The sequence below is a fragment of the Podarcis vaucheri genome, assembly GCF_965113315.1.
Source record: "Podarcis vaucheri genome assembly, chromosome: 7".
NCBI lineage: Eukaryota > Metazoa > Chordata > Lepidosauria > Squamata > Lacertidae > Podarcis > Podarcis vaucheri.
In genome coordinates, this window is record NC_138765.1 from 5629880 (window position 1) to 5656803 (window position 26924).

Below are 26924 nucleotides of genomic sequence, written 5' to 3' on the forward strand. Positions count from 1 at the left end.
GAGAGCAAGCGGGATGGGTGCGTACCAATCCCACTTGCTCTCCTGGCTTCAGTGAAAGGGGGCTTTCCCCCCACCTCCCGCAAGAGCCACACGCTCTGTCCCTTCCCCCATCTCCCGCAAAAGCCAGGGATAGCCGTGCGAAGCCTCTGCAGTGCAGTGGGATGAAGGCTCCCCGCTGCCCTGCGGAGGCTGCGTGCGGATCGCTGTGATCCTGGCTTCTTGCTTGGCCACGCGCAGCCTGCCCGCGAGAGGCTGCGTGTGGCTAAGGCTCCTCCAAGAGCCGCGCTCCCTTTAAAGAGCGGAGTGTGTGTGCTCTTGGGGGCTTTTCCCCAAGGAGGCAGCCCTTTGCCCTTCTCCCTCCTTGGGGAAATGCCCCAAAGAGCCGCACACACACACTCCATGCGCTCTTTAAAGGGAGCGCTGAGCAGAGCCTCCTGCCTGCATTCGCTCCATAAGATGCACACACATTTCCCCTTACTTTTTAGGAGGGGAAAAGTGTGTCATATAGAGCGAAAAATACGGGAATTCACCTGCAGGCTTCCAGGTGAAAAGGTCTAAGCTCAGCTTTGCTCCTACCTCTTATTCACCCCCTTTCTGTTCTTCAGCACCCAACATGACTCTCATAATATAGTGGCATCATCAACTAGTACGGAAAAGGTTTTTGTTTTTTGTTTGCAATCAAAATATATTTTATTATATACCGTACTGGCCCGAATGTAAGCCGCACTGTCCCCCCAAATTGCGACTGTGAAAAGTTAAAGTGTGGCTTATATTCGTGACTTTATAATATCACTGCTGAAACAGTTGCCCAAAGGGGGGTTGGGGGTGCAGGACAACAGCAGCTGTCCCAACCGCAGCTCCCAAGCCTCCCCCAAACCGCTGGAAATAATGGGGAAGGGGGGAAGGCCGTCAAAGCGACGCGGCTCCCCCCCCCCCCGAGAGCAACCCAGGAGCGTGGGAGAATGGTACCCGTGGGATTTTCTTCTACATTTGCCATTTATAGGCGCGAGTGCCTGCGGAATTTTAAGGGAGCAGCTTATCTTCAGGTATTGTCTTTTTTCCTACTTCCCCCTCCCTTGAATTTTAAAGGTGCGGCTTATTTGCAGGTGTAGTTTATATTCGGGCCAATACAGTAACTGTAATTTTACTGTGTGTGTGTGTGTGTGTGTGTGTGTGTGTGTTTATGAGTTGGTTTTTCTTACCTAATTTAGCCACACGCAGCTGCAAACCTGAAGTGTACTTAACTTTCATGGATCTAGGGGTCGTAGTAGACCACAAGCCGAACATGAGAACAACAACAACAACTTTTTTATTTGTATGCCCAACAACAACAACAACTTTATTATTTGTATGCTGAACAACAACAACTTTATTATTTGTATGCCACCCATGTGCCATCAAACTGGGTTGCCCAAGCCACTCTGGGAGGCTCCCAACAGAATACAGTGGTACCTCAGGTTAAGTACTTAATTGGTTCCAGAAGTCTGTTCTTAACCTGAAGCGGACTTTCCCATTGAATGTAATGGAAAGTGGATTGATCCTTTCCAGACGATGAAAAACACCCCCTAAAACAGCAATTTAACACAAATTTTACTGTTTAACGAGACCATTGATCCATAAAATTAAGGCAATAATCAATGTAAAGGTAAAGGTAAAGGTACCCCTGCCCGAACGGGCCAGTCTTGACAGACTCTGGGGTTTGTGCGCCCATCTCACATCTATAGGCCGGGGGCCAGCGCTGTCCGGAGACACTTCCGGGTCACGTGGCCAGCATGACAAAGCTGCATCTGGCGAGCCAGCGCAGCACACGGAACGCCGTTTACCTTCCCGCTGGTAAGCGGTACCTATTTATCTACTTGCACCCGGAGGTGCTTTCGAACTGCTAGGTTGGCAGGCACTGGGACCGAGCAGCGGGAGCGCACCCCGCCGCGGGGATTCGAACCGCCGACCTTACGATCGGCAAGCCCTAGGCGCTGAGGCTTTTACCCACAGCGCCACCCGCGTAATCAATGTACTGTACTATAAAATAAATAAGACAGTATTTTAGATGAAAAAAATTAACATTTTTTCTCTCTTACGTGCACTGATGATAGTCAGTTTGGATGGGGGGCTTTTATCCATTTCTGAAGTCACACGATCAACCAGTAGCTGAACTGGGTTCTGCACAGTCACAAAAACAAGTCACAAAAATGAAGTCACAAGCCACAGTCACAAAAGCGAAGTCACAAGTCAGTCCCATAACATGAAAAACAAGTCACAGTCAAAAAAACGAAAAAGCCACACAAACTAAAACGCAAAAAGGAACAGGACGATGAAAAGCGACCCCTAAAACAGCAATTTTACATTAATTTTAGTATCGAATGAGTTCATTGATCCATAACATGAAATCAATAAAACAGTACAAAATGAAAATTTTTTCCTCTTACCTGCGCTGATGATAGTCATTGTTTGGATGGGGGCATAGGCTCCTCTTCCACAATCACAATCGGCTTGACTCCCGGCATTCGCGGAGGCCTCAGAGAACTTCCGCGGCTGTAGCCCAGTCGCAGAGCCTCTGCAGGCCCCGCGGACGTTGGGGCTTGGATCCAGGCAGCGGTGAGGCTTCTGAGAGCTTGGACAACTTAATTCCAGGTTGCAATCGTTCGTAACCCGAAAAAGCCATTTACCTTCCCGCCGGAGTGGTACCTATTTATCTACTTGCACTTTGATGTGCTTTCAAACTGTTAGGTTGGCAGGAGCAGGGACCGTGCAACAGGAGCTCACCCCATCACGGGGATTCGAACCACTGACCTTCTGATCGGCAAGTCCTAGGCTCTGCGGTTTAACCCACAGCGCCACCCGCGTCCCCAAGGTACCACTGTATTAAAAACATGATAAAACAGCAATTATTAAAAATGTCCCTCAACAGGGCTGTCTTCAGATGTCAGTCAACAGTATGATGCAGCAGCAAAAAAATCTAATGATATTCTAGGCTGCATCAACACAAGTAAGAGCTGTTTGACAGTGGAAGGGTCTCCCTCGGGAGGTTGTGGACTCTCCTTCTTTAAAGGTTTGTAAGCAAAGGTTGGCTGGCCATCTGTCATGGATGCTTTAGCTGAGATTCCTGAATTGCAGGGGGTTGGACTGGATGACCCCTGGGGGTCTCTTCCAACTCCACCATTCTATGACTCTTTGATTCTAAGACTAGTATCCAGATCAAGGGAAGATGACCTAGCCTGGGGAGAAAACAGTAAAGACCTGATGAAGAGAGCACAGAAGAGATTATATTTTCTGAGAATCTTCCAGAAAAACAATCTCTCAAAAGACCTGTTGATGGCATTTTACCATTGTACTGTGGATAGTTTATTAAATTATGGTCTCTGTGTGTGGTTTGGGAGCTGCACGGTCAGGGAAAAAACAATGCCGTCCAGGGTTGTAAAGACTGCGGAGAGAATAATTGGGTGCACTCTTCCCACCTTGGATCAAATCTACACTTCCAGGTGTCACAAGAAAGCTGCAGAGATAGTGCTCACCCCAGAAATGATCTCTTTCAGCTTCTGCCTTCTGGAAGAAGGTCCAGGGTTATAAAGACTAGGACTAGCCGCCTGAGAAACAGTTTCCATCCAAATGTGATTTGGGTTTTAAACGAAGTGTAAGGTAGTCTCTATGGAACATGGGTGGCACTGTGGGTTAAACCACAGAGCCTAGGACTTGCTGATCAGAAGGTCGGTGGTTCGAATCCCCGCGACGGGGTGAGCTCCCGTTGCTCAGTCCCAGCTCCTGCCAACCTAGCAGTTCGAAAGCATGTCAAAGTGCAAGTAGATAAATAGGTTCCGCTCCGGCAGGAAGGTAAACGGTGTTTCCGTGCGCTGCTCTGGTTCGCCAGAAGCGGCTTAGTCCTGCTGGCCACATGACCCGGAAGCTGTACGCCAGCTCCCTCGGCCAACAAAGCGAGATGAGCGCCGCAACCCCAGAGTCAGCCACGACTGGACCTAATGGTCAGGGGTCCCTTTACCTTTAAGGTAGTCTCTATGGGAGTATATTGTATTTAATTATGGGGTATCAGAGTTTTTAGGGGGCTAACTAGCTTGGGATAGCTGGGATAGCAGGATTGTTGGTTTTTGAATGTCTGATGTAGATTTTTTCAATTTCGTTGTTCTGTATGGGACAATGACAATAAAGATTATCATTTCGTATAATCCTACTCTATTCTGCCTTGGTCAGACTACACCTGGAGTCCTGTGTCCAGTTCTGTGTGCTACAATTTAAGATGGATATTGACGTGTGCAGAGAAGGGTAACCAAGGTGATCAAGGGTCTGGAGACCAAGCCTTATGAGGAATGGTTGAGGGAATTATACCCAATTTAGCCTGATAAAGAGGAGACTGAGAGGAGATATGATGACCATCTTCAAATATCTTAAGGGCTGTAGTAGGGAAGAAGGAACAAGCTTGTTTTCTCCTGCTCTGGAGAAATAACCAAAATAATGGATTCATGTTACACACACACACACACATACACACACACACACACACACACCAGATTCTGACTAAACATCAGGAAGAACTTTAGTACTGTAAGAGCTGTTTGACAGTGGAACTGACTGCCACAAGATGTGGAGGACTACCCTTCATTGGGGATTTTAAAGCAGAGGTTGGAATGCAATCTGTCCTGTATGATCCTGTATAGTTGAGTTTCTTGCATTGCAGGGGCTTGGGCTGGAGGTTTCTTCCATCTCTGCAATTATGTGATTCTATAACGAGGCAGAGATCTTCAGCAGTTCATACAGATGGGGAGGGAGTATTCCCAGAAATGTTCTGAGAAATGTTGGTTCAGTTAATTCTGAAAGAAACTTACATTGGTAGCTTATTCCTACTGGTGGATGGGGGAAGCAATGGGATTAGGGAGTGGAGAGTGGAAGGCAGAACTGTAGCTATGGGGTTGGGGGTGGGGACTTTGTTGTTTAGTCGTTTAGTCGTGTCCGCCTCTCCGTGACCCCCTGGACCAGAGCACGCCAGGCACTCCTGTCTTCCACTGCCGCCCGCAGTTTGGCCAAACTCATGCTGGTAGCTTCGAGAACACTGTCCCACCATCTCGTCCTCTGTTGTCCCCTTCTCCTTGTGCCCTCCATCTTTCCCAACATCAGGGTCTTTCCCAGTGAGTCTTCTCTTCTCATGAGGTGGCTAAAGTCTTGGAGCCTCAGCTTCAGGATCTGTCCTTCCAGTGAGCACTCAGGGCTGATTTCCTTCAGAATGGAGAGGTTGGATCTTCTTGCAGTCCATGGGACTCTCAAGAGTCTCCTCCAGCACCATAAGCATCAATTGGGGGGTGGGGACTAGCCACATTTTTTGCCCCAGTTGAAGCCTCTAGAGAGGCACCATTGAGGCTCCCAGCCTGTGTGTGTGTACACAAATAGGTGGGGGTGCTGTCAAATGGTGTCTTTGACCCAGGTGAAATAAAGCCTAGTGTCATCCCTGGTGGAAGGGGAGAGCCAGTGTGGTGTGGTGGTTAAGAGCAGTAGACTCGTAATCTGGGGAACCGGGTTCGCTTCCCCGCTCCTCCACCTGCAGCTGCTGGGTGACCTTGGGCCAGTCACACTTCTCTGAAGTCTCTCAGCCCCACTGACCTCACAGAGTGTTTGTTGTGGGGGAGGAAGGGAAAGGAGATTGTTAGCCACTTTGAGACTCCTTTGGGTAGTGATAAAGCGGGATATCAAATCCAAACTCCTCCTCCTCCATGTCCCACTTCAACTCTTCTTAAATATTCTGGGCTGGGTCCATGCTTCTGCCTTTAATCCTCCAGCTGCCCTGCAGATGGATATTCCTCGGTGGGGGCTGAAATTCTCCAACAATTTGGGGCAGGATCAAAAAGTGTCAGAGAACATCTCAGGACTGCCAGCCTAGCTCTGCGGGACATGATTTAGTGTGCTTCTCCATTCAAGGCTGATTGGCTGGAAAGGGGGGTGGAGTATCTCGCTGTCTAAGCAACGTGCACAGATTACACAAAGCAGATGATGGTTTTGGTGGTTTTCCCTGCTCAGGCTGCCATTTTCCAAGCGGACTAAATTGTGGACCATTTGCTGATTATATAACTTGCATCGAGGGCTGCCAAGTGGCTATGTACCATATTTTTTGCTCTATAAGACTCACTTTTTCCTTCCTAAAAAGTAAGGGGGAAAGTGTGTCCGTCTTATGGAGCGAATGCAGGCTGCACAGCTATCCCAGAAGCCAGAACAGCAAGAGGGATTGCTGCTTTCACTGCGTAGTGATCCCTCTTGCTGTTCTGGCTTCTGAGATTCAGAATATTTTTTTTCTTGTTTTCCTCCTCCAAAAACTAGGTGCGTCTTGTGGTCTGGTGCGTCTTATAGAGCGAAAAATACAGTAGGTGTTCACTCAAGCCCTGTGCTGCCTTTCCACTTCAAACTGCCTCTTCATAACAAAGGAACAAATTGTTAAGACTATTGGGTTGTTTTGTTTTGTTTTGATTTAAACTCATTGCATGCAAATATTTATTTATCTCTCCAAGGCTAAATTCAAATGACCATCCCATCCTGTAAAAAGTCTAATGTGCCATCTGTGTCCACCTTCTGAGAAAGAAGCTCCTCTGTTCATAGTGGAACTTATTTTTGAGTAAAAGTACATAGAATCTCACTTTTGCTCTAACAAAGTAACCTCTGACTCATTTGCATAATCGGTCCTTCATTTTATTATGCGTGGAAATTACTTACTACAGTGGTACCTCAGGTTACATATGCTTCAGGTTACAGACTCCGCTAACCCAGAAATAGTACCTCGGGTTAAGAACTTTGCTTCAGGATGAGAACAGAAATCGTGCTCCGGCAGCGCGGTGGCAATGGGAGGCCCCATTAGGTAAAGTGGTGCTTCAGGTTAAGAACAGTTTCAGGTTAAGAACGCACCTCCAGAACGAATTAAGTACTTAACCCGAGGTACCACTGTATATTTTTAAATATATGTATGCTTCTTGTCAATCTTAGCATTTAGATGCCATCTTTAACTCTGACCACGACAGAACTGTGGAAAAAGTATGTGTCACCAAGCTTTATGCAAATATTTCTCTAGCATTGTTAGATCACAAATGATTCTTCTTTCCTTGCATGCTGTGCTTTGCATTCTCTTCTTGGGTGCTGGGGGCTGAGGAGAGGGAGGTGGAAAGTGGAGTTGGCAACCATGGAGCACAGGATTCTGAGAGACTGGTGTGGCTCAGAAACTCACCAGGGGGAATTCTCATATGCCTGGCGTCTTCTAGTCCAGACAGAAAACATCCACAACAAAAACAACAATCTTGGCATGTTGCTCTAGGCTCTGATATTCATTACTTCCTCTGCAGGCTCCAAACTCAAGATAGCACAACAAAATGTCATAAATAATCCATCACACAGCAAAGCAATGCAAGAAAATTACCAGCAAACCCTTTCCCATCTAGATGTTCTAAGCCTTGGGTGGGCAAACTAAGGCCCGGGGGCCGGATGCTGCCCAATCGCCTTCTAAATCCGGCCTGTGGACGGTCCGGGAATCAGCATGTATTTATATGAGTAGAATGTGTGTTTTTATTTAAAATGCATCTCTGGGGTATTTGTGGGGCATAGGAACTCGTTCATATTTCCCCAAAAAATATAGTCTGGCCCCCCACAAGGTCTGAAGCGTATAACAACCAACAAGTCCAGAAGCAAATGCTGCAAGTTTTTCTTTTCTTTTCAGGCGTAAGGTCAAAGCTTAAACACCCTTTGTGAGGAGATGGGAATTCAAGATGCACCAAAGTTCTTTGGGCTCAGCAGAGGAGAGGATGGGAAGGGCAGCAATGGGGAAAGAAGGATGATAAACGCAGAGAGGCATAAACCCAGCCGAAGGAAGCCCAGTCCACAGGTAGGAACGAGGCGTAATTTGAGAGCAAAATCTTGAGCCGGCCCTTACAAAAGCCCTTGGGCGAGGGCCAGGGAAGGGAAGAAGACCGCTCCCCTCTCCCTGAGCAGCCAGAGAGACCACATTGTGCAAGAGCACAGTGGCAGGGGAGGAAAGATTTGGTCTCCACTCAACGCGGGACGATGCAGAGCTTGTAGAAGGGCGGGATGGTAGCAAAGCCGCACTCCTGGGGGGTTGTGTCAATGTCCTTGGGGTCCACAAGGGGCTTCAGCCGGAATCTCTGCAGGGTGGTGGTGAAAAAAAGGAAGAGCTCCATTCGGGCCAATGTTTCACCCAGACACACCCGTTTCCCTGCAAGGCGAAAGGGAGAGGAATCAGCAGGGGGGGGAAGACATGGGATTTGGGGTTAGAGGCCAGGTTTAGTTCAAGTCCAATGTCCTTGGGGTGTGAATGGAACAGCTGAAATCCATGTGAACGGAGAGGGCCTTCTGGCGGTTCCATCGCTGCGAGAAGCCCAGTTACAGGGAACCAGGCAGAGGGCCTTCTCGGTAGTGGCACCCGCCCTGTGGAATGCCCTCCCACCAGATGTCAAAGAGGAAAACAACTACCAGACTTTTAGAAGACATCTGAAGGCAGCCTTGTTTAGGGAAGCTTTTAATGTTTAATAGATATTTTAATATTCTGTTGGAAGCCGCCCATAGTGGATGGGGAAACCCAGCCAGATGGGCGGGGTATAAATAATAAATTTATTATTATTATTATTATTATTATTATTATTATTATTATTATTATTAATCTACCTGAGGAGAATGGCATGAAAGCGTCGTTCTTCTTGAAGCGCCCATTCTCATCCAGGAAGTTTTCTGGGTTGAAAGCAAATGGGCTTTTAAACTTCTTGGGGTCGAACAGGACAGTGTGGAGCATAGGATAGATTTCTGTCCCCTAGGAAAAAGAGGGAGAGAATATTGAGATCAGAAATGCAAAGATTCAGGGAAAGTCGAGAGAGAGAAGCTCTCCACCCCTTCTCTCAACTGGTGGATTGCCAGCCACATTCGACCACCGGCCAACTCCTCCCTGTGACATCTACAGACTGCCCTGCCTGAATGTGAAGGCACCATGTGGGTAGCTGACCCACAGAAATCTCATGCAATCTGGTCAAACGGTCAGTTGATCTACAGGTCCCCATCCCCCGACTCTACAGAAGCACCACTGTGGGCATCCGTCTGGGGTCAGGGAGGCATTCCACCTCTGGCTGTAGTTCAGCTTAAGCCAAGAGGAGGTCCAGCCTTGCCATTAGGCAGAGTGAGCCAGATGCTTCAAGCGGCATGTCTGGAGGGTGAGGACTAGAGACCAGGTGTTGGAGGACAGATGTGTCCCCATCATAGCTGTCAACCGTCCCTTATTTGATGGGAAAGTCCCTTATCCCAGTGCCGTGTCCCGCTGCTGTCCCTTATTGATGATGTCCCGGGTTTCAAAGGAAGCAGCTCCTCTCCCTCCCTCCCTGCCAGCCAGGGAGGAGGGAGGCTCCAACTGTGTTGCTTGGCTGCGTTGCTCACCCAATAAGGAGTCTAAGAACGACTGGGGGGTGGAGCTTGCATGCCTTGTGCCAATCAAATCGGCCGCGTTTCCTGGGGACTCGCCTTTGCTCAGTGCTTCCCAGCGGAGAGGTGACGGTGGTTTCCCTTGCTGCATCCCCTTTGCCGGGTTGCTGCGCTGTGGGAACCACCGCTTGAGGCTTCGTTTGGCTGCTGGCTGGGCTCAGAAGCTGAACATAGCTGTGCTCTGAAAATCCCTTATTTTGGCTGCTGATCCCTTATTTTTGAGGTTGCTGGTCCCTTATTTTCAAATCTGTAAGTTGACATCTATGGTCCCCATAGCCGCAGCGTGAGACTTTACCAACTGGGCCCTGGTCATCCTTTGAGGATTGGCTGTTGTGTTGTTGTTGTTTTTAAGTGATATGTTGGCAGCTTTTGCCAACCTGGTACCCTCTAGATGTTTTGAAATGCAACTCTGGTCAATCCCAGCCAGCATGGCCATGCGAGACACCTCAAGGGCACCAGCTTGGTGAAGGCTGCTTAACGGATTGGCAAATCTTTTAGACTCTCCTGGAGGGCGTCCAGTCCTTTTCCTTTGCCAAATACTCGCCAATAACAGGAGCCAACATCACCTCATCCTGCCTCCAATAGGTTGATTCTGTGCCGGATGAAGACTCAACTGTTGCGGTTGGGGGCAGATGTTGGTGGAAAGGCACAAATCTGTGAATGTTGCTAAAGCCACTTCCGACCTCGGGAGGCTGTCTTGCAGCCCCGCGCAATCTGGGGGAATCCTCGGGCCGCGTCATCCCCTGAGCCATCCAATCAGTTGGCTCGGGGTGTGTGGCTTGCCCCATTTAAGGCAAGCGCGACCTGGGATCGCCCTCTTTGGACCGCTCAGCTGCCTGGTTTCCCACCCGCCCACCCTTCAAGGTTTCCTTCTGACCTTGCTATGGACCTCGGTTGGTCGCCGTTAAGGGGCCTGGTAGGAATTTTTTCCACTTGGCAAAATGGCACTGGCCGTTTGGTTTTTTGCCTACCTTGTAGCAAATCGTCACAACTTTCCTGGGATTGGCGGTTAGGCACTGGTAGGGGTATTGTTATGTAGATCTGTCGGGGGGGAGGAGTGCCATCACCTCCCCCAAATATTGAAGGGGAGTCTAGTAAAGGATTCCGGGGGGTGTTGCCTTGTCCGAAGCCTATGGAGGTCAGGGCCTAAAGCACACCCCCGACCCCGGGGGAGTTACCTAGTTGATGTGCATCAGCAGGGCTCCCCCTGCTGGTGTTAACCCTTCCCAGTCTTCAAGCAAACAGGCTGAAGCCGGATAGTCTGATAGGACCAATGCCTAAGCCAATACCGCTCTTACCTGTAACCAATAAAGTTGTGGACAATTTCAGCCCATTAACCTTAATTATGGTGTTGTGTGTCGTTCATTCCACTGGTGGGAACTCGCCACGCAATCTCTTTTAAACAACAACAACAACAACCCATTGTCTTGTGTCCCACACACCTTTTATCCCCTCTGCCCCACAACGGATACCTTAGGGATGATGTAGCCTCTGAATTCAGTGTCGCGCATCACAGAGTGGGCCACGTTCATGGGGATGAGGTCACTGACCCTCTGCACTTCGTGGATGACAGCGTCCACATAAGGCATCTGGCCCCGGTCTTCAATGTTGGGGGCACGGTTCTGGCCAATCACTTGGTCAATCTCGTGGTGCATTTTTGCTGCCCAATGCATTTAGATCAGAGAAGGGTCAGAAAATCAGAGTCGGAAGGGACCACGAGGGTCATCTAGCCCAACCCACTGTAATGCAGGGATCTTTGGCCCAACATGGGGCTTGAATCCATCACCCCGAGTCTCGTAGTCCACTGCCTGAGCTATCCGTTTACAATGGTGCCTCTGGATGTGAACGGGATCTGATCTGGAGCCCCGTTCACAGACACGACGGTGCGTCTGCACATGCGCGAATCGCGTTTTGCTGCTTCCGCGCAATTTTAGGTTATATTTTAGTGATCAAGATTTAATATATATTTTTAACTGCCCCTATATATGAATTGTCTCTGTTATACCCAATAGCAATTCAATGTATTCCTATTGCGTTTTATGATTTTCCTGATATTGTAAGTGAGCCGGAACTGGTCTGTGACCGTAATAATAAAATTCAATTCAATTCAATAATTAATTCAACTCAGATGGAACTAAACAATCCTTAAAAAACCCGCAAGTTTATTAAAATACAGGGAATAAAAACAGCATGTATAAAAAGCCCTGCTGGGTCAGGCCAAAGGGGGACCCAGGCATTCCAGCAACCTGGTCTCCCTGTCACCAACTAAACATCAGCATGAGCTGAATGTAACAGCACTCTCTTGACTTGCAGTTCCCAGCAACTGGGACCCAGAAGCATATCTGCCTCCAACAGTGAAAGTACAACATAGCCCTAGTGATTAAGAGCCATGGTTTGTCTTATTCTCCATGGGTTGGTCTAGTCCTCTTTTAAATCTGTCCCAGTGGCCATCACAACATCTTGTGTCAGTGAGTTCCATAGTTCATCACTGTGTATCCCTAACATTCAGCTTCACTGGATGGCTCTGTTGGGTTAGAACTGTTCCTGCCCACTTTCTCCACACCAAGCCTAACTTTACACACCTCTGTCATATCTCCCCCTTACTCACTCACTCACTCCCCCCCCCCAACAGGCTAGGTTGGGCTTTCATCAGCCTGGCGGCAGTGTGCTGGTTCCCTTCCTTACCTTGTACTTCGGGGTGTTTCATCAGAAACAGAAACCCATATCTCAGGGTGGAGCTGACGGTCTCCGTCCCAGCAAAGAACAAATTGAGTGTGGTGAGTTCTAGGTTCTTGGTGTTGAATTCGCTGGACGGGTTGCCTTTCTCCTGAAGACAAACAGGAAGCCAATGTCATCAGGATTCCCACATAGGGGTGAGACGTAGGGGGAGTAGGTTTCAGGGCTGCTGCCTCTGTTAAAGTCCTTTTATGGAAGAAGGACGTCACTTGTCTGATGGGGGTGTAGAGAAACTAGGCAAGCTGGACACATGTCACCCCATCAGATCATTAATGATAATGGTGATAAATTTCTTATGCCCCACCCATCGGACTGGGTTGCCCCAGCTGCTCTGGGTGGCTTCCAACAAAAATACGGAAAACCAACAACAACCAGTGAAAGCTTCTCAAACTAGGGCTGCCTCCAGATGTCTGTGAAAAATTATATAGCTGTTGAACTCTTTGACGTTTTCCAGGAGGGCTTTCCATGGGGTGGGTGTGACTACCAAAAAGGTCTTCTGTATGTTAGAATTCCTGCTCCGTGATTGCAGTCATGGGATTGTTGTCTATCACATGACGGTGGTGTTTTGACTCCACAGAGTGGGAAGTGACGGAGACAGGAAGCTTGTGTTACTGTGTTCCGTGAAGTGGGACTATCTTCCTTTGTTCTTTTCCTTTTTGCTGTCTGATGCTAGAGAGAGAGGGAGCCGTGTTGCAGTGCTCCGTGTGTGTTTATATGTAAATAAAGTAGATTAGCCAAAATGCTGAGTTGCTGAGGTCTGTCACGCGAACTGCGAAGACTCTGCGGATCCCTAAATGTGCCAATGTCTGTTGGCATCAGTCGCTGTGATGTTCAGGCTGAAGAAAGCTTATGAAGCTCCCGAATGAACGACCAGGAGGGAGAGAACATGCCAGTCATGCATGTGTCTCTGCCTGGGTCCTACTGAGTGTAGGACGAGCTCCTGGTTCCCTGTAGTTTCACTTCCCACAGTGAGGGGACTGCCGGAAGGCTTTCTAATGTATATTGATGTATATTGGAGAAGCAATGCAGATAAATAAATGTATGAGGTTCAGTTGGTCTCTCTAGAGATCCGTTTTACTGTGCATTCACAATGTACACAATTCAGCTTTCAATACTCTTTGCACCTGCAAAAGTTTTGGGGTGGTCACACTGCTTCATTTCAAAGGAGTGCGTACCCTGTAACTTCTTACCGAAATCAGCCCTTAACTTTTCATACAACAAACATTCTGGTTTATTTTTGTGTACTGCTTTTGTAGCTCTCCAGCCCCTCCGGACAGCAATAGCATGGTAGCATTGGGGAAGCATTACAGAACAATTAGGAAAGCAAAAGAGACTCACAATTAATGCACTATTACTGTGGCAAGAACACATTGCAGAAAGCCACTTCCGCCCTTTGGAGGAGGTGGAGTTGCGGGCTTCATGGCCCCGGCCCCCGCGCAATTGGGGGGATTCCTGGCCGCTTCACCTCCTGGCCAGCCAAATCAGCTGGCTCTGGGGGTGTGGCCTGCCTTATTTAAAGGAGGACACGGCCAGGGATCACCCTCTTTGCCACCTGCCAGCTGTTCCTGCTTTTCCCACCCTAACGCCCTATGAGGTTTTCGCTCTTTGACCTTGCTATGGACTTTGGTTGGTCGTTGTTGAGGGGCCTGGTAGGAATTTTTCCACTTGGGAAATTGGCACCAGCCACTTGGTTTTCGCCTACCTCGTAGCAAATCATCACAACTTTCTTGGTATTGGCAGTTAAGCATTGGTATTGATCTGTAGATGGAAGAGGGGAGGTAGCGCCATCACCTGGCCCGCATATTGAAGGGCAGTTCGATAAAGGATTCCGGGGGGTGTGGCCCTGTCCGAAGCCTGAGGAGGTGAGGGCCTAAGGCACGCCCCCTAGCGGTGACCCCTTGAGAGTTCCCAGTTGATGTGCATCAGCAGGACTCCCCCTACTGGTGGTTAACCCTTCCTGAACTTCTAGCGGACAGGCTGAAGTCGGATATAGTCAGTTAGGACCAATGCCTAAGCCAATACCACTCATCACCTGTAACCATCACCTGCACACTCTAGGTTCATCTGTGACTGAAATGGTGGCACACCTATTCATGAAGCAGTTGCAAAGTGCATTATCAGCAAGGTGTGTGTTAGCAAGCAGCAGAATCTGCAGAGCCCCTGTGGCAGTCTAGAGATTGCAACACTTTGTAAGTGATGCGCGACTTAGTGAGCCTTGTGTGAACCCTATAGCTTCCTGTGGAAATCCCACCTCATGTCATACGCCAACAGGGTACCTTTTCCATCTGGATGAGGAAGCAGTCAATGAAGTCACGAGGGGCATTGAGGTCAAGCGTCTCCTTGTTCTTCTTCACTCTCTTGGCAATGTAGGCTCTCATGTCTTCCAGAATGTCATAGATCTTGGTGTGTGGCCCTGGAAAGTACTTCAGAATGCTGGCATACATGTCATAGAACTGCATGAAGAAAGAAAAGGCACCGGCACATAGTTGTCAACTTACAGATTTGAAAATAAGCGACCAGCAGCCTCAAAAATAGCCAACCAGATGAAATACGAAGTTAAAAGGGACCAGATAATTTTGGAGAGCAGCGCCAGTTTTTGGCCCTTTGTTTCCAGAGGTTGCTGCTCAAGACACCATCTGATGAAACACTGCAATTAAATAACTACAAGCAGCCACCACTTTTCGCGCAAAACAAAGTCTAAGCTACGAAGATGCTGCTGCAGTTCTGTATCTTTTCTCTCGTGCTCCATCTGTAGCTCTCAGTTCCATCAGGTGGGGCGGAAGGAAGGGGGGGGATAGTGCCCGAAGTAGACCCACAGATCAGTCCATCTATGCTAGTCTACCACTACAAATCTATGGTAGAAGTGCTTGCAGTCCTTCCTCCGCTTTCCCCCCTCTAAGGTTAGCCCTTGGAACACCTGCCCGTGGCTCCCCCATCTCCTCTCTCTGAACTGCTTTCTCTATGGCTGCCCTCGCTCTCTTCTTAAGGCTCCTCAGTCCCGGCGGGGAGGGGCTCCTGGGGGCCGAGGCTGGAGGGGGTCGGGCCGGGCAGCCAAGCAACACAGTTTGAGCCTCCCTCCTCCCTGGCCGGCAGGGAGGAAGGGAGAGGAGCTGCTTCCTTTGAAACCCGGGAAATTTAAGGGACATCATCAATAAAGGACAGCAGCAGGACACAGCACTGGGATAAGGGACTTCCCCGCCAAATAAGGGACGGTCGACAGCTATGCACCGGCAGCTGACCAGGAATGCCTCCTGAGGGTCAGGAGACTTCCTTGCAAGCCAAGGAGGCCCCACTAGATGATAAGTAGCTGTTATAAACTACGGCTGGCTTTCAGACCCTTGTCCAGCCTGGTGGCCTTCTGCTCTCCACATGAGCTTAGACTCCAAATCCCATCAGGCACAGAGCACAGCCTGCAAGGCCAATGCTCAGGGATGATTAAGATGATGGGAGCTCCATTCCAACAATATCAGGAGGGTGTCTGATTGGGAAATGGATTTGTGCTCTGTCTGCTTTGAGACCGGGTACCTGAGACCAGGCGGTGCTCATCTCCCGGAAGCTGTCATTCATCATCTTCATCAGGGCCTGGAAATCCTTGTCTTCGTAGTCAAAGCGGTCACCAAAGACGATGGAGCAGATAACGTTGGAGACGGCGCGGCTGAGGGTGAAGGTGGGGTCGAAAGGCTTCTCTGCAATGCCAGGGAAGGAAGAGGCATTGTGCTGAAGTGTGAGGAACTGTGGAACACCTGCAAAGTCCTCTCCCAAACTATTCTCAAAAGATCATCTGCAATACCCACCCAGAACTTAAGATACCTATTGCTGACCAGGCTACTAGAATGAAGACCTTCGCTGGCTATGGAGCAGCCTTCCCAGAGAGCTCTCTCAGCGCTATCATTATGGTCTCTCTTTTGTTGCATCTAGTGAATGCCTTTTTACTCACCCAGGCCTTTTAAACAATTTGTGCTTTGGCTCTGGGCCTCCCAACCATGTTTCATTACATATTTGCCACAGAGGACTATTCCAAACTCTACTTTTATTGGATAATAGTATTACACATGTTAGGGATGCGGGTGGCGCTGTGGGTTAAACCACAGAGCCTTGGACTTGCCGATCAGAAGGTCAGCAGTTCGAATCCCCGTGATGGGTGAGCTCCCATTGCTCAGTCCCTGCTCCTGCCAACCTAGCAGTTCGAAAGCACGTCAAAGTGCAAGTAGATAAATAGGTACCGCTCTGGCGGCAAGGTAAATGTGGTGGCCAACTCTGCGGTTGTGGCGCTCATCTCGCTTTTTGGCCGAGGGAGCCGGTGTACAGCTTCCGGGTCATGTGGCCACCAGGAGTAAGCCGCTTCTGGTGAACCAGAGCAGCGCACGGAAACGCCGTTTACCTCCCTGCCAGAGCAGTACCTATTTATCTACTTGCACTTTGACGTGCTTTCAAACTGCTAGGTTGGCAGGAGCAGGGACTGAGCAACAGGAGCTCACCCTGTCGTGGGGATTCGAACTGCCGACCTTCTGATCGGCAAGTCCTAGGATCTGTGGTTTAACCCACAGCACCACCCGCGTCTCCCTATCTCTACTTATCCGTTATTTTGGGGGGCAATGTATGTGCTCTTCCCTCCCTGCCTGTTATCCTTCTGGAGGCCAGAAATTGTCATTGCCTTCGGGACAAAAAGCCTTCCCTTCCCCAGCCTGTCTGGGCTTTGGAGCTCGTGGTTCTGACCTCCTCTTCCCTGCCCTTCACTTGGCCTACTCACGGTTGGTCTTATGAAATTCCTCCAGCAGGAACTGGGCTTCCTCCCGGATGCGATCCTCAATTGTTCTTTTCCCCATGCCAAAATTCCTCAAGACGGTGAGGGAGAAGCGTCGCAGCTGCTTCCAGCGCTCTCCCTCAGAAAACGCCACCCCTGCAGGTATGGGGAGGAGAAAGGGGAGAGGGATTGAATAGCAGCCAGGAAACAGCAGACACAAGACTCCTGCGTTGCAAGTCGGACCACCCTGGTTCCTCCTCCTCACCATAACCATCAAAGGTCCTTTGCAGCGTGGGGTTGGTTTTCCTTCCACTAAATTCTTCTGCCTTGTCTATCAGGGCCTCCTTCACAGCTTCATGTCCACAGAGGACCACAATCGGGCGATTTCCAAAGTAGACGGTGAACACTGGGCCGTATTTGTCGCGCAGCTGCACAGGAGAAAGGCCAAAGGCTACTTTTTAAAATTTAAACAACAGAGCAGTCTTTAATCCACTGCTTCTTTTTCTTACAGTTCATTGGCACTCTTACGAAAGCCGGCAGCATAAATGCTGGAATCAGGGTGGGCCTTTGTCTAATCCAACAGGGCAGTGCGAACATTCATCTCTCTGTTAAAATATGTTCACTGAATTCCACCAGTCTCTTATTTTGTGGGAAGGAGAGATATGCCAGGCAGGTGGCTTTCAGCACATGCTCAGAGGGCCTCTACCTGCCACCAAAATGCACTTTATCAAGCAAGAGGACAAAATGCATGAAAGCAAGTTTCCATTCCTGTTTTGATAAAATTTTGAGATTGGTATGTCCCACACAGACTGGCTCTGCAAGTGTTAAGATGCTCGTGGGGCAGTTCTGCAAGGTTAGATGTCATTTCTGACCAAACCCTATTGTGGTGTGTGGACAGAAATGGTTTTAATGTTGTCTTTTGAAACGGCTCTGACCCAGAAGGCTCTAAAACGTGACTCTAGGCTGAAAATGCAATTCTAGGCTTCCTCCACAGAGGTTTAGTCTCCAGATCAAGGGAAGTCATAGTACTGCTTTATTCCACCTTGTTCAGAGCCTACCTGGAGTCTTATGTCCAGTTTGGGGCACCACAGTTGAAGAAGGATATTGACAAGCCGGAAGGCGTGCAGAGGAGGGCACCCCCTTTCTCCGCCACCAACCACCAAAACACAAACAGTGAACCCCCCCCTCAGGCGGCTGGGTTAAAAGTTAATTTTTTTTTTAAATTTTTAAAAAACCTTTATTGTAATTCAACATTTAAAAAACATCCATACCTCAAATATAAAGAAAAAATTAAAATACAAAACCAATTTTGAGTTCCTTACTACTTAAGTACACAAACCTTATACAAATCCATTACATTATTGACTTCCCACCACCACGTCAAGAGCCATAACTCAGCAATATATTCAGCAGTGTCTTCATCTAGTCGTTGTTCAGACCTCGCGGTTTTTATATCATACCAACTGTAATTTTTACATTTCCCGAAGTCAACTCCATATATGAGAGAAATTTATTCCAGTCGTTAGTAAATTTATTATTTCTCTGTTGCCTGATCTTTTGAGTCATCATTGCTATGTCCATGTGTTCAATTAATTTGTTCTGCCAATCGCTGATCGTTGGGATACTAGATACTTTCCAGTTCTGTGCTAACAGTATCCTTGCGGATACTGTTGCATATTGAAAAAAGGTTTGATCGTCTTTTTTAATTTCTTCTCCTATCATTCCTAAAAGGAATGTCTCGGGCTTTTTAGGGAATGTATACCTTAATATCTTTTTTAACTCATCATACACCATCCCCCAAAACCTTTTAACTTCTTCACAGGACCACCACATATGAAAGAAATCTCCCTCTTTCTTCTTACACTTCCAGCACGTCTTGTCCCCGGTTTTATACATTTTGGCTAGTTTTTTTGGTGTGATGTACCACCTGTACATCATCTTTCCCATGTTTTCTCGGAGTCTGACGCAGGCTGAAAACTTCATATCTTTAGTCCATAATTTTGTCCATCTTTCGTGTTCAATGGGGTGTCCTAAGTCTATGGCCCATTTAATCATAACATCTTTGATTTCCTCATCCATTGTATCCCAATCTAGTAACTGGTTATACATTTTAGTTAGGAGTTTAGATTTTCCTTCTATTATTTCTAATTGGAATTTAGATTTGTTATTGCTCATTCCGGCTTTTTTATGTTCCCTCCAGATAGCATTAATTTGGTGGTATTGTAACCATCCCGCTAATTTATCTTTTAGTTCTTCGTATGGTTTAATTTCCCATCCTTTATCTGATTTTCTTAGGAGGTCAGCATATGTCCACCTTTTACCTTCCATGTTTAGTTTTTTAGTTACTAGGATGTCAACAGGTGATAGCCACCAAGGGGTATCTTTTTCTACTAATCTTTTGCACCTGTTCCACACCTCCAGCAGCGCTCCTCTTATAATGTGGTTGGAAAATCCTTTGTGTATTTTCCCCTTATCCTGCCACAGGTACGCATGCCACCCATGTCTGGCATTGAAACCCTCCAAGTCCAATAGATCAGTATTGTCCAGTACTATCCATTCCTTAATCCAGCAGAGGCACGAGGCCTCGTAGTATAATTGCAAGTTTGGGGCTGCAAACCCTCCTCTTTCCCTTTTATCAGTAAGCAGCTTATATTTAATTCTGGCCCTTTTACCCTGCCAGATAAACCTGGAGAGGGTCCTCTGCCAGTCTTTAAACATTGTTGTGCCCCTAACAACTGGTATATTTTGGAATAGGAATATCATTTTTGGAAGGATACTCATTTTGATGGCAGCCATTCTACCCTCCCAGGAAAGTTGTAATCTGCTCCAGCTATCCATGTCTCTTTTGCACTCTCTCCAAGTTCTGTTATAGTTGTCTTCCACCAGATTTATATTTTTTGAGGTAATCCAGATACCCAGATATTTAACCTTTTTCGAAACCATTATCCCGGATTCCATCTCGATTTTATTTTTTAATTGTTCGTCTACGTTCTTTATCAACATCTTCGTTTTAGTTTTGTTCAGTTTGAAACCGGATAATTTACCGAACGTTTCCATTAACTCAATCATTGTGTTAATCCCTTTTGCGGGGTCTTCTATTGAAGCTACTAGGCCATCGGCGTAGGCCTTAACTTTATATTCTTTTGTGCCTATTCTAATACCTCTTATTTCCGATGTTTCTCTTATCCTGTTTAGTATAACTTCCAGAACCAAGATAAATAACAGGGGTGACAAAGGGCACCCCTGTCTTGTACCTTTAGTGATCTTGAATGAGTTAGTTAGGTTACTATTAATAGGTATCTGGAAAGCAGTGGAGGGGAACAATTATTATTAGAAGAAAAGGCACTCTTAAATGATCTAATAACGGTGGAAGAAGTCAGGAACACAATTAAGAAAATGAAACCGGGGAAAGCCCCAGGCCCGGATGGCCTGTCTCAAAAATATTATAAAACCCTAGAGGAACATCTGGCCCCGGTTTTGTGCAATGTAATGAATAATATTCTACAAGGGGGAGAAATACCTGATTCATGGAGAGAGGCATACATTACTGTAATCCCGAAAGCAGATTCGGATGCGCTCGATATAAAGAACTTTAGACCAATATCACTGCTCAATGATGATTACAAGATCTTTGCAGGAATAATGGCTAGCAGATTAAAGAAATATTTGAACAGAGCGATCCACAAGGACCAGGCCGGTTTCCTGCCCGGCAGGCAGATTAAGGATAACGTAAGACATATAATTAACATAATTGAATACTTGGATTTTAGAATTGATATCCCCGCTGCCTTAGTCTTTATAGATGCCGAGAAGGCTTTCGAGAATGTGTCCTGGCACTTCCTTATAAAGTGCATGGAGAAGGTAGGAATAAGAGGGCCTTTTCTAGAAGGTATAAAATCAATTTACTCGGGTTAAAAGTTAATTTTAATAAATCGTCAATGATGTGTTTAAATGTGAAACCTAAAATTCAACTAGAAGCCTCTAAATTATTGGGTATTCCTATAGCAAATCAGATGGTGAAATGTTTAGGGGTAAGGATAACTAAAAATGTGAAGAAAATATTTGAATATAATTATTAAAAAAACAAACTTGGAGCGGTATTCAGTCAAAGTTGAAAATCTGGGAGAAAAGGAAGGAATCGATTAGTACAAGATTTGCATTAGTTAAAATGTTTTTCTTAATTAGGAAGAACTTTCTGAGGGTCAGAGCTGTTTGACAGTGGAATGTGAGGAGATTTCACCCCTCCCATATCCAAGAATCTGCTGATGTTCTCTGCTTGTTCTCCAGAGAGGAGGGGCGGTTTCTGCTCTCTACTTATTCCGCTCCAGTCTCACATTAAAGAGAGAGAGAGAGAGAGACTGAGTGTTAGAGAGAGATCGTGTGTATAGGTAAGATTGCTGCTAAGAGCAGCTGCAGACACTCAGTGCGGTTCAGCATTTTCGTTTAGACCTCATTTAGCTCTGTATATAGTTGTGTATTATAGTTGTAGATAGAATAAAGAAGATATTCTACAGAGCTGCTCTCCGAGTCGTTTATGCTCTGCTATACTCTGCTGTGCGGCGACTGTCTTCTTGTGGGAGTGAATTCGGTGCTCACAACTCTAAGCTGTGAGTCCACAGCACTTTGACCTGTTCCTGTGCAGAAGGTGGTCTCTGGAAGTGCTACCCAGCTCGCCTAGCCCAGTCGGGGCTGAAGTGGATGAGTCCAGTTCGTGGCTCTGGCTCAAGGGCGATGCTGACATAATGGACTCCCTTGGAAGGTGGTGATATCTCCTTCCCTGGAGGTTTTGAGCCAGGCTTTTGATGGCCATCTGCCAGGGGTTCTCTAGCTGCGATTTCTGCACTGCAGGGGGTTGGACTAGATGACCCCTGGGGTTCCCTCCCAACTCCCTTTCTATAATTTCTATGAGACCTGGCTCAGAGTCCCACTTCAGGCTTTCATTAGCCAGATGAGCATTCTCTCTCTTATAGAGCCAAACTCTGTATTAGGTGGGAGAATGAATCATCCAACACTTTTATTTTTCTTTAAAGAAGGTGCTGGGCAGGGAGGGTAAATTTGGTTAAATCAGTGGCTGGCATTCCCAGACCCTTAATCCTTTTTTCGTGGACCATTTTGCTGCTCAAAATCCTCCCCACAGCGTGACGGACTGTTTCAAAAGGACTGGAACAAATTTATATTTTACATGAAAGACAATTGTAAACATTTGAAAACCTTTGCAGGCTTGAACTGAAATGTTTTGTAATGTAAATATAAGGAACTGAGTTACCGATAACAAGGTGAAATACTGCAATAAGATCGAAGGTAAATAACTGATTATAGAAATGAGAAGAGTATAGAAAGATGTGTGGATGTCAGAAAAAGGGACGGAGGGAGGTCGATGCTCTTATCGAGTAATAAGCTATAGAATTATGTAACAAAATGTGAATATGAAAAAAGTGGAAAATTCGATAAATATTACTTGAGGGGGGAAAACAAAATCCTCCCACCACCTGATTCATTTCTCTTTCCAGGGGAAAATAAACCACAAGACCTCCGACGAGCTGCCTTGAGGATCCTGCTATTGAACAAAAAAAGTAAGAGTACAAATATTTAAATAAATGGAGACATTTATGAAATATGATGCCAGCAACACCTGAACAAAAAGCCTCACTATGTTGACACACCAGTATTTCATCACCAGGGGAACCATAGCTGAGCATCGAAGGGGGAGCAGTGTTGCTTAACAATTTCCACTGTAATGCGCAGTTCTTGCTCAAAGGCAAATGGTTAAAGCCAAGCTCAACCCGTCTCCTACTCTATCTCCCAACCTCAATTCCAACCCACCTCAACCAACCCTCTCAACCCTCTTGTCTCTCTTCAAATCCTCTCCTTTTAAACGCTCCCTCCTGGAACCGCGGCCAGTCGGAGGCTGCCGTTCATTAACCATTTGCTGGCAGGGAAAGAAAGAAATGCTTATTGATCCAACCGGTCCAGCAAAACCCAACGTTTTCGTCACACGTGGTTTCGAGTCCCGTGTTGGGCAGAAGATCCTTGCATTGCCAGGGGTTGGACTGGTTGTCCCAGGTGGTCCCCCTTCCAACTTTGCAATTCTAGGATTCTATCCAAAATTAGAGTCTCCAAAAAGCTGCCTGTTGTTTTTTAGCCGTTTAGTCGTGTCCGACTCTTCGTGACCCCGTGGAGCAGAGCACCCCAGGCACTCCTGTCTTCCACTGCCTCCCGCAGTTTGGTCAAACTCATGCTGGTAGCTTTGAGAACACTGTCCAACCATCTCGTCCTCTGTCATCCCCTTCTCCTTGGGCCCTCCATCTTTCCCAACACCAGGGTCTTTTCCAGGGAGTCTTCTCTTCTCATGAGGTGGCCAAAAAGCCTCAGCTTCAGGATCTGTCCTTCCAGGGAGCACTCAGGGCTGATTTCCTTCAGAATGGAAGCGTCTGATCTTCTTGCAGTCCTTGGGACTCTCAAGAGTCTCCTCCAGCACCAGAATTCAAAAGCATCAATTCTTTGGCAGTCAGCCTTCTTTATGGTACAGCTATCACTTCCATACATCACTACTTGGAAAACCAGAGCTTTAACTATTTGGACCTTATAGTTAAATGCTGTTTAGTTAAATGCTGCCTACCAGGATGCAAAACAGGTTGGAAAGTTTAAAAAGAAGGGGAGGGTTGTGAAAGATAACATGTAGGATTGCTGTTGAGTTGTTTAAAAAGAAAAAGAAAAAATGCTTTCAGAAGTTAGCAAGAATCATGCTTAGCTTGCTGAGTGCTGAAAGTGCACCTCAACATTTGGCCCTCACAACAACCTTGCAAAGGCAGGCAAGTGGATTTACTACTGTTACTTCTACTCACAGTAACGCTCTTTTGGCACCTCCACTTTCCCCAGGAAAACCTGCTCTTTAATGCTGAATCGGAACAAACAGCAATTTGGGTTTTTTGAGGATTGCAGTTTGCTTGATTCTGTAGTAAAGAGCGGGCTTTCATGGGGAAAGCACCAGGGCCAAATAGGGAAAGTGTTCAAACAGGGAGCTTTCAAAAACGGACCTGTGCCAAGAGAAGGCAGCACAAAGGTAAGAGTAGATGAACCCTAACAGAGTTTTTTTGTGTGTCATTTAACCAAGCTGGCATCAGGCAAATGGGTGAACATATGGATCCAAAGAAAAGAGAAGCAAAAGATTACCAAGTGTGTCAACTCTCCTTTTTAAAAAAAATAAAATTTAGTGCAGTCTCTGCAAAAAACAAACAAACATAGCATTGATGTTATAGTGTCATTTTACATCATCTTAGAACATTAATGGGTCATTGTAGGCTGTCCACAGACCTCTTTGGAAACGGGTGGGAGAAATTTGCTATCTACTTCCCTTGTGTATGAAAAGAAGGGGAGGCAGGTTTCATCAAAGGTGTCTCTCTTTATAAAAGCTTTTGGACGGACAGGGCAACCGTCATCTAATCTACCCAACCAGAGGCAGGCAGGCAGGGATACAAGGAGAGAGATGGAGGAAGGTGTTTTGGTGAGAGGCAGAGAGACAGGAATATCCAGTAAGCCACAAAGAAGACACAGAGACGCTTATTTGGGGAAGCACTGTATTTTGAGCATATTCCTGTGCAAGAGAAAGGGTGGAGATGGAAGAGGAGAGAGATGGAGGCAAACTGATGCCTCCGTGCATCTCAATTATTTGAATTTCCCTTTGACTCCTGGGTGCTCTTTTCCTAGAAGGGCTAGAGGAGAAATCTGGTTTCGCTTTCATTAGAAGGCTAATCTACCAACCTTTCACTTTCCAAAACCATGCACAAACTGAAGCACATGGATCCAGGTTCTGCAACGCAGATCTCCAGCCAGACAATGACAAATGAAGACACCATAGGAAAGGATGCATGCAAATGGAAATATTCAGGGAAATCACTTGAAAAAATGTGCACATTAGTCAACGGGCATGCGAGGGGGGATGTGTTTATAAGGAGACATTTGGACTAAAATGCTGGTAAATTTCCATGAAGATTTCTTTTTTAAAAAAATCGTTTGCTAATTTCTCCAGAAATACTGAGAACTGAATTTAAGGTTGGAAAACTGAGAAGCAGAGAGCCAAAACTGACTGCGCCTTCTGCCCCTGGTTCCCAGAGGCAGTCAACTCACCCTGAGGAGGGATTTCAAAGTTTCTGATGACTTGATCTGCAGGAAATTTCCAATCACAGGGAGCGGCATGGGTCCAGGGGGCAGCTTCCCATGGCTCGATATGCTCCTCACTGCTGCCGAAATGAGGAGCCAAGTCAGGCAGATGACAAGAAGGAGAGTTACAATGCTGGCCGGATCCATGATGGAGGTCACTACCAGTCTGTCGCAGTGCAGACAACTGTCCCATTTTGACAGGGTTCTAGATACTGAATCAAGGCTGGATTTGGCCCCACCTTCTGCATTATGTAACTCCACAAGGCCAACCTGTTGAGCGCTTTAATCCCAATAAACCTGTGCCAAAAGTTAATCATCTATTTCCTGGTTATCAGGATTGTGAATATTTGTTCCAGGAGCACGAGAGTTTGTGTGCACATTCTTCGTGATGTGGGTAAACGATTTCCATGCCATTGACTTTAAACTTTTTAATCTAGTGGTTTCTAGTCAATAGTCACGTTGTCCGCATTTGAACTCTCCTGACAATTGCGTATTGCTTCCAAAGTTGTTATGAAATTTTATTTTTTGAGGATGATTGCAAGACTAATAGCCTCCTTTGAGTGGAGGGGCTGGAAGGAAGAAGGATTGGAGAGAGGCCTGGCTGGAGTAGAGAGGGAAACAGCCAGAATCTGAGGAAGGTTGCTCATGGTTAACGTATTCTGTGTTACAGCTAAATAAAAAATTGTTTTCAGCTTGCAGTTTCCAGCTTTCTTCATTAATACAAGGAACAACACAGGGGTATCAAAAATGTGGCCAGCTAACTAAAGCGCAGCCTACAACAGCTGGACTATACGAGGATCATCTATAACCTGCCGCTGTGGAGCAGAGCGATTAGGTCTAGTGAAAGAGATCCCACCACCTGCGGAACTTGGCATAGACTTTTTGTTACATGATGACTGGGAGCGTGTGTTAGGGCGACTGCCAGTATTGCTGCCCAGCTGCAGATGTGCCCGGTTGCTCCAAAATGCTAGATGGAGGGTCTGGAATACAATCCTGCGTACCAACCGTTGAAGCATTCAATAAATCTGGGAAGGTCAAGCCAAAAAGGTGTCGGCAATGCTGGGAGTATAAGAGAGGGACGTGTTTGCGACCGAGCTGTAAGTACCTGCATGCGTGGGGGAAATGCCTGGGCAACCATCTGGCCACAACTTGTTTCAAAGGTAAGCAGCCCTTTCGGGGCGGAAGGGGGCACTTCCACCAGGGTAACCGTAGTGCCCCCGGTCCCTCCCAGGGTGGGGCCGGAAACCGGTATTAATACTAACCTCGGTCTGGCCTTCTCACCAATTGAACTTCAGTCATTGAAAGTCCTCCTTGATTTATATCTAAACAGGAAAGCCATCAGATATCTGCGGGATGGGTTTCCCCTCGTTTTTATAATCCCTGTGTCTGTGAAGTGTGCCTCCTTCAATCAAGCGGTAAAGCTTGTTCGGGGATTTGGGAGGGGAGCCCTACTAGCGAAGTGTGACATTGAGTCAGCCTTTCGTCTCGTCCCAGTTCATCCGGAAGACTTCCATTGGCTGGGTTTTAAATTCTAGGGGGCGTATTTCATAGATAAAGTCATGCCCATGGGTTGCTCAGAAGCCTGCGCAGCCTTTGAAACATTTAACACATTCCTGGATAGGGCCCTTCGTTTTAGAACAGGTGCCAAAGGGGAGGGGCATTATTTGGATGACTTTATTCTTGTGGCAAGCAACCCGCCCGACTGCATAGAGTTGCTATAAGCATTTACATCCTTGGCCGGGAAGCTTGGTGTCCCTTTGGTGAATGATAAAACTGAGGCTCCAGTCACAACCAGGACCTATTTGGGCATAGAGCTTGATACAAT

At 47.0% G+C, this 26924-nt stretch overlaps 1 protein-coding gene across 1 annotated transcript; it reads right to left on the minus strand.

Moving 5' to 3' along the window:
- Nucleotides 1–6659: 6659 nt before the first annotated feature.
- Nucleotides 6660–25303, minus strand: LOC309536836 (cytochrome P450 2G1-like). The gene is made up of 9 exons (XM_082231195.1): nucleotides 25067–25303; nucleotides 17205–17367; nucleotides 16946–17095; nucleotides 15721–15881; nucleotides 14472–14648; nucleotides 12145–12286; nucleotides 10932–11119; nucleotides 8659–8800; nucleotides 6660–8209 (listed from the first exon to the last, which is right to left on the minus strand). The coding sequence occupies exons 1-9, from the start codon at nucleotides 25244–25246 to the stop codon at nucleotides 8028–8030; spliced, it is 1485 nt and encodes a 494-aa protein (XP_082087321.1). The 5' UTR covers nucleotides 25247–25303; the 3' UTR covers nucleotides 6660–8027.
- Nucleotides 25304–26924: the final 1621 nt, after the last annotated feature.

Excerpts from the sequence above, each read along its gene's own strand:
- LOC309536836 (XM_082231195.1), bottom strand. The coding sequence starts at position 25,246 with ATGGATCCGGCCAGCATTGTAACTCTCCTTCTTGTCATCTGCCTGACT. Across the intron at positions 17,368-25,066 it reads CTTTGAAATCCCTCCTCAGG|CTGCGCGACAAATACGGCCC; the intron begins GTGAGTTGACTG and ends TCTCCTGTGCAG. Across the intron at positions 14,649-15,720 it reads TGAGCACCGCCTGGTCTCAG|TTCTATGACATGTATGCCAG; the intron begins GTACCCGGTCTC and ends TTCTTCATGCAG.